Source organism: Vanellus vanellus (assembly GCF_965231255.1).
Source record: "Vanellus vanellus genome assembly, chromosome: 1".
Lineage (NCBI taxonomy): Eukaryota > Metazoa > Chordata > Aves > Charadriiformes > Charadriidae > Vanellus > Vanellus vanellus.
Window position 1 is genome coordinate 191,184,745 of NC_138905.1, and position 13,329 is coordinate 191,198,073.

General features: G+C 38.8%; 1 protein-coding gene across 1 annotated transcript; it reads left to right on the forward strand.

The window, feature by feature from the left end:
* The first annotated feature begins 5,132 nt into the window (after nucleotides 1-5,132).
* On the forward strand, nucleotides 5,133-11,169 carry LOC309670618 (retinoblastoma-associated protein-like). Its single transcript, XM_082481627.1, has 8 exons — nucleotides 5,133-5,252; nucleotides 5,808-5,912; nucleotides 7,335-7,448; nucleotides 7,540-7,706; nucleotides 8,703-8,733; nucleotides 9,094-9,236; nucleotides 9,701-9,750; nucleotides 11,038-11,169. The coding sequence occupies exons 1-8, from the start codon at nucleotides 5,229-5,231 to the stop codon at nucleotides 11,109-11,111; spliced, it is 708 nt and encodes a 235-aa protein (XP_082337753.1). The 5' UTR covers nucleotides 5,133-5,228; the 3' UTR covers nucleotides 11,112-11,169.
* The last annotated feature ends 2,160 nt before the right edge of the window (nucleotides 11,170-13,329 follow it).

The following is a 13,329-nucleotide window of genomic DNA, read 5'->3' on the forward strand; positions in this document are numbered from 1 at the left end:
GAGGACCGAGTCAAATTCATTCTTATTCTTCATTCTGATGCCAGTGGCTGTCTGACCCTGAGAAATTTTAGGCCTTAATTGTTTCCTCTCTTTTGGACTAATAAAATGGGGCCTCTCTAGCCATCACAGGGAAGTCTCAGATGAAAAGCAGCATTTCACTTGATTAGTAAAATGTATTCTGTTCACGTAGTTAGTAACATTAATCACTGAGCTTTAAATTAAAGTAAAAACTGCAAAACTCCTTTCATGTGAAAGGAATGCATTGGAGGTGACCCGTTAACCCAAAGTGCTGCTTAAAAGCTTTAAAAAGCAATATAAAATTTGTAAAAGATAGTGTGAATAATGTTGCTTTAGAAACAAGTTACTGGTAAACATTTCTGTTCGATAAAGCTGGACCTGGGGGTTAAAGTTCTTTTCTGTCTATTACTTAGAGGACTGGCAATTGGCTGGTTAATGACATTATATTTTGATTATTTAAGCGAGAGGTAGATTGTTGAATACCAAGTAGTGGGACTAAAACCAAAGAGAGTTTGCCCTGATAACCTTGAAAACTCCCTGCAAGCTGCAGATTGCGCTTCAGATTTACTAAACAGAAGGTTTTTTTCATGTTTAAATATAAAGAAAGGAGGTAAGGTTGTAATTAAACCCACCAATTTTGCAGTGCGTGGGGTAGATGCATTTGAGAAAACTCATCTCTGTGTGTTTCTACATTGTAGTATACTTGTGGGGATTTTTTTTGCGAGGCAGCGTAGCGCCTACTTCTCTTTTCCAACTATGTGGGTGTGCATTTGGGAAGCTACCAGCGAGAGTGGTAGAGGTCCCTGGGAAGAGTGGACGGAGGACTTCATCTAAAGTCCTCTCAGCTGTAAGATGGAAATTATGATTGGCAGAACGGTCTCCTTAAATTTCACCAGGTCTGAAAATTAAATAAACTCATGGCGCTAACAAAGTTCCTGCAGTCAGGGTAGGCAACGCAACCATGATTTGCCCAAGGGCATGTGTTGAGTAGGTGGTTTCATACATCACTCCATCGCTGATGCTGGCTGGTCTGCGCTGCTGGGGGCCAGCTGGGTGACAATACTCTGTTCATCTTGACACATTTTTAACCACAGTGTCAGTTAGCATTTAAGGGAGCCGAAAAGATGTATCGGACTTGCTGCGTCTTGCTACTTGGTCTCTATAAGTAGATGTTTCTACACAAGGAATATCCTCTTGGTAACTGTATTTCTGCTAACTGATGGCAAGCAGCAGTAGGTTTCATAAATTTCTGTAGGGTAAGTCTTTGCACGCCAGTCAGCTGATTGAACAGGTTGTTGTCAGTAAATGCGGGACATCTCGGACTGCTTTGCTCCCAACCTTCGTGGTGTTGCTGCTCTGACTTTCCTTAATGCCTGTTCTGGCTCTGCTCGTGATTCTCTGCAGAGCTGGCTTAATTCTGGTTTTGCTTTTTCTGTTAACTTTCTGCTAGTTTAGTGCATCAAATTGACTTATGTGGAGGTTGACTGATTGTCAAGGCCGGCAAGTAGAAGAGGAGGGGTGGAAATGGTGCAGAAGTAGGCAGGTCCCTTCTGTAGGTAGCAAGCTCCTGTGTCCCCTCACCTTATCTCATGAAATCGCGCTCTGTGTAGTGAAAATTAGAGCAGGGTTGAGAGAAGACCTGGACCTGCTGATCTCAAGTGCTAACTTCAAAAATAGTAACTTCTGCTTCTGTTTCTTGACCTCTCATTCCCCTTCATCAACCCCTCTTCCTCCTACTGATGCTTCGTTAAAAACAATACTTTCCCAATCATTAATAGCTAAAACGTGAAATGAACGAAGCGGGGATTCACTCTTAGTCAAGGAAGGAAGAGGTGTTTCAGCAGTGAATTAGTGATTGCTCTGGGAAAGAAACTTTGATTCTTCAGAGCCTAGCGAAACACTGATGGGAATAATAAAAAGGAAGAGGCCAAGTGGCCGGAAGAATGAGAAATGGAGAACATCATGTCTCTGCATTTCCAGCAAAGAGCTGAAAGAAGCAAATGGCAAGTGCATGCACTCCTAAGTCCAGGGAAAGATGATGCAAAACAACCCGAGAGCTGATCTGGTTGAGAAATGATGGAGAAATAACTATGTGGGTATGAGTCAGTAACCAATGTTTTTCTGTTATGGATGGAACAGCTCCTCTATTGCCAGAATTGTAATTTAAAAATTACACAATGTGAGAAACTGTGAATCTCAAGTCACTCTCGTCTTCTTACTCTGAAGTTTTAGTTGATGCGTTTCACATTAAAAGTGTTCTTTTTTTAGAAACAACGCTAAATGAGGAAAGTCTTAATGCTAGTTTTAATTCTAGTAAATCTACCCTAGTTTTTCTAGGCCTTTTCTTAGTGCCTTAGCCAGGGTGATGAAGCTTGCTTTACATGTGTGCTGTGCTCCTGTTTGTTATTGTAGCTACAGATTTGTTATCACTGCCATCGTATTTTAATATTAGTAACATGCATTTGTAGGATCAAATAAACCTCAGACAACCGGACAGTGCATTATGTACAAAGTGTTGACCTGATTGTGTTTTACTGCTGTCTTTTGGGAGATCATTTGGAGGAAAATGCTGAATGTTTGGTTCTTCCCACTTCATTCCCAGTCTTATGGACACTGCTTTCCCCCTGAGAAGGCAGATATTTGCTAATCAAATGTTCTTCTGTTGCTTCTGGAGTTCTGATGCTGCACTGTTGGAAGGCAACATTGTGCTGAAGGATGAGTCTCCTGTTGAAAGAAAATAAAAAACAAAACAAAACAGAAGCCAGCAACCCTGTGTTTTCAAAAATTAATTATAAATACGGTGCTAAAATGTTTTCCCATGCAGTCTTGCTGTCTCAGCATAATTCTACTCTGTACATGACACACAAGCAGCAAAAGCCTGAGATTTTGTTTCTGCAAGACTGCCGTTATTACTAATGTCAGCAGCAATAGTAATGTTGCTTCAGCCAGAACCTTCTCCATCCCACTTACATCCTTTCTGCATCACCTCAAGCTCTTAGTAGGTTCAGACTTATTCCAGCTTCCTTGCCTAAAGTACTGATAATTGACCTAAAATCAAAATGGGTTTTGTTTTTTGGGCATGAGGGCAGAGACTTAATGCGTCCCGAGTGACTATAACTCTTGTCAGAGGTAGCTCTGGAACATAATGCTGCGGAGATCAAAATAATCCCCAGTGCAGTTAGATGAGTTATGACTGTGTTTTGTATAGTATCATATGTAAAATATTGGGTAGATGTAGCAGAAGTGGGTTGACACTAGGTACAGCTGTAACTTTCAATTACCAATGAGTTTTGGGGGTTTTTTTGTTTGGGTTTTTTTTTTGTTTGTTTGGTTGGTTTTTTAAATGTGACCTTTTATGTATTTTCTTGTATTGTTTGCTCTCCTTTTCAGGAATGGCTATTTAATAGGAGACTCTAGAATACAACTATGTCTCAACTCTGCAGTTGGCTTGTATCTAATGGACCGCTATTAAAACAGGAAAAAGTGGTGTATTTAATGGTTAAAGTTTGTCAGTTAAATATTTAAAATGGATCTGGCAAAACATCAGCATTGTGAAGTATTTCAAAGCATTAATCTTCTGTTTAGGATCATATTTTGGGGGTTGTTTTTAGAGAAGAAGAAGAAACAAAATCCATCCAGTGTGGTCTTCTCTTCTCAGTGAAATGTACTGTTACTGTCATCTCTCTAGGGGTCACCTCTGTTCGATCTTATCAAGCAGTCAAAAGAACGAGAAGGCCAAACTGATCAGCCTGAGCCCGCTTCCACTCTCAATCTGCCTCTCCAACATAATCACACTGCAGCAGACCTGTAAGTGGCACGCGTGCTTGAGGTCTAGTAAAATGTGAAGTTAATATTGCCCTTAATATTTGAATCCACTTTGTATTCTGTTTTCCTACTTGTTAGGCTTGGTACTTCAGTTAATGTTGAACTGCTGTATTTGCTGCTGCTTATTATACATGTAAATTTAGCTAAATCAAATTCTGAAGTATTTTTTTCCAAGCCCTATCAAACGTGTACTTGCAAACTGTTATCTTACTTGCCTAGGAATAAATAAGTCCTTTCATCAGGTATTTAATAAAGAACTTGAATTTTAAATTCCTGATACAGGAATAACAGGTTATGGTAGCAATTAATTTCTTTTAATGGGGGAACTGGGAAGAGTTCCTGCAAGTATTATTCATAAAAAATTGTTCCTATATCCTGTGATGTTAAGTGATTAATATATGTTGAATCTCCAGCTATCTTTCTCCTGTGAGATCTCCTAAGCAGAAAGCATCTGGACCTCATGCAAGTGGTACTTCCACTCCAGATGCTCAGCCAGCTGCGACTCCCCAAACGCAGAAACCGCAGAAATCTACCTCCCTCTCTCTGTTCTACAAAAAAGGTTTGTTACTTCTGTGTATGCTGAAATTGCAAAGTTATCTCTTGTTATTTATCCTTTTTTTTTTTTTTGGATTTTGGAGCTCAACATTTCTTAAAAGGTAATAATAGAATCTGTAGTAAACACCATGCAAACCCCCAGCTGCCTCTGGAGAAACAGTAAAACAGTGCCAGCAGGTTAATGCATGCACTTTACACGCTGCAAGTTCGAACGGAAAACTTATCTACAGATTGTAAGAATGGCCATATGGGCTCAGATGGAGGGTTCTTCTATCATAGCATTCTTTTTCCAGCAGTGACCATAAGTAGATGTCATGGAAAGTTTAAGAACTGGGCAAACACATACGGTACTTCCCCTGAATGCTTTCCCAAGCTTTGACTTTCGCTAGCTTGGGGTTTTTCCTGAGCCTTTTGAGATGTGTCTGCTTAGTAGATTCACGTTCCAAATACTTGTTCAGACTCTTTTTGAATTGACATGGACATACGTGAGCAGCACTGTTTGTGGACTTTGGTGTGTCCACTGCCTGTTGTATGAAGTATCCTTGCCATGTATTTTGAACCTGGCTTCTACTACCTTCCTTTGGCTCATAGTCTTTGTAGTGGGAGATGGAGAACCTTCAATTGCTGTCCATCCTCCATTGTGTTCCTTTTATTTTGTATACCCCTATTATTACAATTCCAGTTTATTTTTCTTCTCTGTCTCTGAAGTGTATCTGCTGGCCTATCTTCGACTGCGTACCCTATTCTTTCGCCTTCTCTCTGAACATCCTGATCTGGAACCCTTGATCTGGACCCTCTTCCAGCACACGCTGCAAAATGAGTATGAACTTATGAGAGACAGGCACTTGGACCAGGTAACATTTAACAAAAAAGTTTAAAAATTTTAAAAATACTTTCCTGGACAAAATGTTCCTTATACATTCTTTAGCCATTAGAAATCATTTCTTTATTGACCACTCAAAGGAAAAATTAAATTACAGTGAAGTCTGTCGTCTCAGTTTTTTAAGTACTGGCAGTTAGTTCCTTTGGGGTCTTCAAATACCGTTTATGGCTATTTTCAAAATAATGAAGACACACCAAATTTTCTAATAACTTGCATAAAAAAATACCGATTTTCTTTGGGAAGACAGCATGTGTGGCTGATAAATGTTTTGTTATTCTGCTCTAAAATTGCAGCATGTGAAATGAGTTTGAGAAGATACCATCAGCTCCAATTAGTTGATTGTCATAGAGAAGTAGAGGGAACAGCAGTTGACTTTTATTCTGGAAGTTCTTATGAAGTTGCGTTGCATGCTAGTTTACAGAGCACGGTCAGCACTAGGAAGCTCATCAATTGATTTCTTAATTTGAAATGGAGAAGCTGAATTAATTTTCTCATTTCCAGTTGTCTTGTCTTGTTTCTTTAACAGATCATGATGTGTTCCATGTATGGCATATGCAAAGTAAAGAATGTAGATCTTCGATTTAAAATAATAGTTTCGGCGTACAAGGAGCTTCCCAACACAAACCAAGAGGTATGGAGATTCTTTAATGTTATCCCTCTTTAAACATGTTATGAACTAATTGTTTCTCTCTATAAGACTGAGGGAGCTGGGTCTCTTTAGTTTGGAGAAGAGGAGACTGAGGGGCGATCTTATTAGCGTTTATAAATATATAAAAGGGGAATGTCATGAGGATGGAGCCAGGCTTTTCTCAGTAGCGACCAATGATAGGACAAGGGGTAATGGATTCAAGCTGGAACACAAGAGGTTCCACTTAAATTTGAGAAGAAACTTCTTCTCAGTGAGGGTGACAGAGCACTGGAACAGGCTGCCCAGGGAGGTTGTGGAGTCTCCTTCTCTGGAGACATTCAAAACTCGCCTGGACGCCTTCCTGTGCAACCTCATCTAGGTGTTCCTGCTCCGACAGGGGGATTGGACTAGATGATCTTTTGAGGTCCCTTCCAATCCCTAGCATACTGTGATACTGTGATTTGTCTAAAACAAAAAAAACAACCAAACTACACCTGACCATACAAAAGAAAACTTCTGCTTCACTGTATCTCCATTTTATGGAGGAGTCGACCGTCTCTAATACTAAATGACTCTTTAAACATCTCTCCTCAGAAAGCAAACTTCACTCCACTTTTTTACTTAAAGATACTAAATAACGGGTTATGATTCTATTTGGAGACAGGATGAAAAATTCAGGTCTAGTGCTAACAGGATTTTCAAAGACAACCCAAGTTCTTTTAAGAGTTACCTAACTTAGCATTAGGGGGACATAAGCAGATAACTTTCTGTAGAAGCTTTCAATAGAAATAAGATATCAAATAGATATGTATGTTATAGATCAAACAGGTATGTATAAATTAAAGTTGCAGGTTTAATTCTGACACGAAGAAGTTCCTTTCTTTGTAAAGGCCTTACTGTACTTAAATCTTTGCACAAAATGATAATTAAATCAATACAAAATCAAACAATCAGGCAGTTAATTGAACTGCAGGCATCCTTTTAGTAGCAGAATTTCTAATAGTGTATTTGTGCATCTTGGCTGAACTCCAGACTTCTGTCTCCAAGCCTAAAGAACTATTTTATCCACATCAGGTCGGTAATTAATTTTTTTTAGCCTTGCAAGGTATGGACAGTAGCAAAGCCTTTTTTTGACAATTGTATGTGTGAAAGCTTACATTTGGAAGATGTAAAAGTACTGATGAACTGCGTTCGCACTAAGGGGCTGTGCCAGTTAATTAAGTAAGTGCCTCTACTGCTGTTCATACATGTTTGGAAAAAAGAAACCATTTTAAACAGTTCTAAATAGTAGTTACAATGGCTTGCATACAATGCACGTGCCATCTTGGCTCATATCTAACACAGATTTTTTTGAATGGATTTATGAGTTTGTGAAATGTAAAATTATCTTTTTTTTACTGTGTATGATTTTCTCACCCTCCGTAGACTTTCAAACGTGTTCTTATCAGGGAGGAACAGTACGACTCCATTATAGTCTTCTACAACTTAGTGTTTATGCAGAAGCTGAAAACGAACATTTTGCAGTACGCTTCCAACAGGGTAAGCTGCTAGTTGTGTTTAGTATTAATTATTTAGTAGACTAGGAATATAGAGACAATAAAACCTTACGATTATTTTATTATTTTTATAGCCTCCCACTCTGTCACCTATCCCACACATTCCTCGCAGCCCTTACCAGTTTTCCAACTCTCCTCGGCGTGTCCCTGCTGGCAATAACATCTACATCTCACCCTTGAAGAGCCCATACAAATTCTCCGATGGGTTTCAGTCGCCCACAAAGATGACTCCAAGGTCTAGGTAGGTTGTTGACAAGCATTTATTTGACTAAATTAAAGGAATTTCAGGGATTTTAGTGGAAGCAAGTTGGAAAACTGCACAGTCTAGTTTGTCAGTAGTCTGTTGTTATTATATCTCTTCTGGTTAAAAGTTTGTGTCCTGTATTTGGAATCTTTATTCATCTTTGAGCTCTTTTTTTGTTGCAGTTGAGTCAGTGTGCTCAAGGAGATTGGGGTTGGAGTTTATTTTGTGGTAGGTTTTTTTTTTTTTGGTTGGTTGGGGTTTTTTTTTTTGTTGTTTTGTTTTTTTTTTTGTTTGTTTTTTTTTTTTTTAGAATAGTCACATCCAAGAGGGGGTTTCTGACCTAGTTGTTTAAATGTTGTTGGCTTTGAGTCTGGATCACACTTCTGGAAAAACATAGATGAGCTTTGTACGTTTGTTTAAAGAGAAAATACTTTTTTGGAACAAAATGGTTCAGAGTATTTAGTTGACTGAGGAGAACATTTCAAACTGGTCACTAGTTCTTAGCAGATGAGGATGACAGCAGATGCGCAAGTCTCCAGTGGGTTTTTCAAACTAGGATCAAGTGAGCCCCATTGCATCTGGGCCACTGCGTACAAAAGTTAAAATATTTTTGTATATTTTAGGTTGAAGTCCTGCATGGTTTTGATTAGCAAACACCTAAATGTAATGATGGAAGGATGATTATCTGGGTACCCAGCACGGAAGCGTCTTCCTGATGATAAGGGACAGACTGTGGGGGCCTCTGATTCTTCGAGCCACAGTTTCTTTTCTATCTGTGTGGTACGGTTCATTTGGTGATTCAGCATTTGGTGGCCCAAAAAGAAATGTGACCAGTCTCAACACAGTAAAGCATAGTATGGATTTGCACTATAAATGCAAAGAGAAGGGAAGAGACTTTGTTAATGTCTTATGCTAAGCTGTGCAAATTAGTGGATTCTTCTATCATTGTTAAATGTAGCGTAATCTTAAATACTTCTCTTCTTCATTTGGCAGAATTTTGGTGTCGATTGGCGAATCATTTGGGGTGAGTTTTAACATTTTTAATGTCTGGTCTTGAATACATGTAACTTTTGGAGGAAGGGAGATACCTTGCTGACACCTGTAGAACTGGCCAGTTCTACGTCTCTAATTTAAAGTGGTATGTTATGGAATCTGTAAGCACAAATATTACAGGGGTGTCCTGTTAACTCCTTTCAAATATCTGGACCTCACTTTTAAATTTCTTGCATTTTATTTTAGTTGCTTTGAAAGAAGATAGAGTTCTTTAAACTGCAGAATTCTAAAATTCCTGATTTATTTATTTTTTTATTAGTGGATGAACTGGAAAATTTGAGTACTTACAGGATTTATAGGCAATTCTTTCCTTGTTTTCTTGTAATTTCAGGCTTCTGAAAAGTTTCAAAAAATAAACCAGATGGTGTGCAACAGTGACTGCCAGCTAAAACGCAGCGCAGAAGTAAGCGCTGCTCCGAAGCCACTGAAGAGGCTGCGCTTTGATATAGAAGGGCAAGATGAAGCAGACGGAAGGTGAGAGATTGTTCTTGGCTCTTCTGTAATCTTACCTATATTTGGTTCTCAGGGCCTTCCATCCCAACTTCTTCCTGACATCCCGACTTCTATTCATTTGTGAACGTTAGTAAATATATTAAATGAGAGATGGTACCACAATACTTCTCAATTAGACGCTTTGATGTCAGAAGCAGGGATTTATTCAGTGCTTATACATCCAGCATCTCAGCGTTACTGCTGAGTGCTGAGCTGTGCTGTTGTCTTTAGTCAGTCTTTTAAAAAACAACCCCCCAGGTTTTTTTAGACATAGGAGAAATCAAGCAACTCTTGAATTGAGTGTGGACAAAAAAAGAGTTTGCATCTGTGTAAGAGAAGGCGATAGTGAAATGAACTAATCTTGATTTAAAGTTAGGATATGAGAATAAAAAAAAAAAAAAAGCCCCTTTTTAACTTTTGCTTAACCATCTGCTTTCTCTCTGCAGCAAACACCTACCCCAGGAGTCCAAGTTCCAACAAAAGCTTGCAGAAATGAGTGAGTATTATTTTTTTTCATTAACTGACCAGCAGTGAGTGCCTTGGAAAAAGCAGTTTGGGGCCACTCAGATAAAAAACATTGCTCAACACTAATGTAATTTCAGTAAATTGCTTAGTTTTTTGTACTTGCACCACTTCATCTTGAAAATGCAGGTTAGAAAATGGAAATCCTCCAAAGCCTTTTTGAGAATGTTAAATGGCACAGCAGCATAGAAGATGCTATATTACCTGTGAATAAGAAAATGAGCATGGCACATTCTTCCTAAACACTAGAATTCTTGAAATGGAATTAAATGCTTGCCAAGGCTTCCCTATTTGTTGTAATGACAGACCCTTAGCTGAGAGTTTGCAGGTAGAAATCAGTAGTAATTGGCAGCAACATTTAGTTGACCAGAACACCTTTTTAGTTGATTACAGTGCGGTAAAGGAAAACTATATACACAGAAAAATTGTATGTAATTTTGTATGTTGCTTTGCTGTCTTTTATACTAAAGTGCCTGAGACTGCTTTTTCTTCTACTGCAGATCAGCATTTCTTTCAGATTTTATGGGATCACTTTTCTGAATTTCAAATGAAAGTCAAATCTAGCTTATGAAAGGCGTAACGGCCCCATCCCCACATCCGAGTTGTATTTTCCACTCCTGAGGAGGAACACGCTTGGTCTGACCAGGCATTCTCGTTCTCTGGTAGAGTCTCAGCTCTGCAGCTGAGTGGATTTGTCCATTAAAAATTCTCACCTAGCAAGTGTTTCCTCATCATGATAGGAATGAGTATGGATCTAGGCACCTCCCCTTTATTTTAGGGTAGGGAAAATGTTTCAGTGTTTATTTGTGGCAGAGGTTAAGAAGGGATGTTCTATCTCATGTCCAGTTGTGTTAGAGTGTGTCACTGGGGGGGGAAAAGGGCATTTCCTGGGCTGGTTGGCTCTGGGATGCAGGGACTGCTCAGCTGTTGCATCTGCCTGGCAAGGAGACGAGATGCCGAGGTGATGCAGTCCACCTGCCCACCGGGAGGATGAAAACAGACAAAGTGAGGGTACAGAAGCCATGAGCAAACTTGAACTTGAGCAAACAGGGGGAATGAATTTCTTAACATGTGTGAGATCGAGCAAGAATTGCTGAAGCAACTCAGAACTGCTTATTTTAATGAGTGATTTATTTAGAATAGTGTACTTCTATTCCTTGTGTCATTACAAATTTTTACAATAAATAATCACGTCCAAAGTAATTCTGAAGACAGTATTTAATTTCACTTTTATTTTGTGGTTGGTTGTTTGTTTGTTTAGCATCTACTCGAACAAGAATGCAGAAGCAGAAACTGAATGATGGAAACGATACCTCAGCCAGTGAAGAAAAGTGAGATTCTTCTCAGGACCAGGGGCTGCACTGCAGGCCCCCCTAGATTGTTTTTGTTTTACAGCCTTCATTAACTGAGTTGCTTTTTTAGTTGCTTTTTATTCCGAACTGCTAGTTGAAAGCATTTGGAGTTTTAAAAAATTTTTTCATGATACTTTGCCTTTTGATGTAGCATATATACAACGTAAGCCACTGAATTTAATTTATATATATTTTTGAGTATTTTAAAAACAGACTTGGAAGGTGTTTTAGTTTCCTATTGCAGCATTACTGATTTAAGCTAATTCAGTCTACTTGGATTGAATTTTGCTGTCTAAAGACAAAAATGTTAGCTAGAATGATTTGAAATGCACTAATTTTGTTTCTTAGCTTTCATTTTTTAGATTTTCATTACTTGCAAATTTTGAAAATGAGGGGCCAGAAACTGCAAAGATTTGTCTCTGTATATAATTAGCACATCAAATTCCCATTAACTTAAACTGCACAGCAGTCATTGACCTTGCAGAGTCAGGGCCTTACGTCAGAAATCCAACCTGAATTAAAAGCAAACTCATTATGTAGCCATACTACTGAAACCAATACTTAGTGTTTTGTAGTTTCCCTTCCCCAGTTCTCACCCCAGTGTAATTTGGGAGGGCGGTTACACTGCCCATCAGTTCGAATTTCATGGAATATGAATCCCACAGAGATTCCTCCCAGAAGCTGAAGCTTCTTCCCATGTGCAGAGTACTTGATGTATGTGCACTTTCTTATCTTGGAAAATCTCATTATTAAGAAAAAAGAACCCACAAAAAGTACCCATCTGGTACACATAAGACTTCAAAAATTCTAATGATGCAGAATTTTTTTGATTTCTTCAAATTTTGACCTCACTGTTGCCAGGCCAAATAGCTTGCGAAACAGGCACCAAACCTGTTTCCTGTAGCTGAAAGCCGCGTGGCTCCAGTTGGGTTCCAGGTTAGAGTAGCCTGGTCTCTGAAAGCACAGGGCATCTCCCATTGCCCTTCCTGCAGCCGCTGCACAAAAGCCGAACTTGATGAGCCCACGTTGGGGAAAAGCAGTCTGCCTTATTTTACTGAAAAGGCAGAATTTAATAGGCAACTTGTGAACTGTTACAACTACACAAAAAAAAAACCCACAACCCAACACCAAACAACAAAAAAAACCCTAACCCCCAAAACTTTTTTGGAAGTTACTGATTCAGGTACTGGATTTTTTTTCTTGCAGTGATAAAGGCTTTGCAAAATACCCAGTTAAGGAAAGCACATATTTTATTTCCAGTGGATTAAAATTTCAGTAAATAAATTAAGTCCTAGTTTAACATTACCCATTTTAATGAAATTTAGCTTTCACAGCTACTTAAATTAAAACCGTTATAGTAGAAAAGCACGCTATTCATTACACAAACATTTTAAAAACCACATCTTCTCTGGGTAGCTTATTTAGAAATGGTTTAGCTGAACCTGGAATACTTACACCAGTATATAACGATCAGCTCTTGTGTCCAACGGAAGCTAATGCCAGAGCTACCAAAAATTCTATGAACAGCACACTGATTTGTGAATGAATTTTAAAATGAAATTGAGTTATTTTTTTAGTATCAACATGGCTTCGACTTTCTTCCTGAAAACTGTACAGAAATGTTAGAATACCTTATGTTTATTTTCTCACTTCTTGCAGTTTTACAGACAGAATGTATGTTAACATTGGGGTACACTGACTGTAAGCTCTGTTACAGCCGTTGAAGTTCTTCCATGATCCTTTGGCCAGAGGGGTGATGTTACAGAGTCCAGTACCTAAGCAGATCTGTTATTTCTTTACTGTGACAATGTATTTTTTTGTTCAAAGAGACTGAAGGCTTTACATCAAATGTATGATAATATTTTATACAACTAATCAGTTTTTCTCCTTTCAAGATAAATAAAATAGCTTTTAAAAGATTGGTAGTTGGTAATTTTCTTTTACTAGATGGGAAGGTGATTTCATATGGCAATGATGTCCAGTTTTATCATGCTTCCACTGTGATTCTGCAGCTGGTACAATCAGAGGTGCTTGAGGCACTCCTTCTGAGAAGCTGGTGTCCACCTTTAGAAACGCTCCCATCCTTTCAGCCACCCTGCTTTTTTCATCATCGATTCTTTTGCTTTCAGAACTGTTGAAAACAGCCCGGGATGTCAAAAAACCTGTGTAAGCCACTGTGGCTTTCTGGGCCGGGTGTCTGG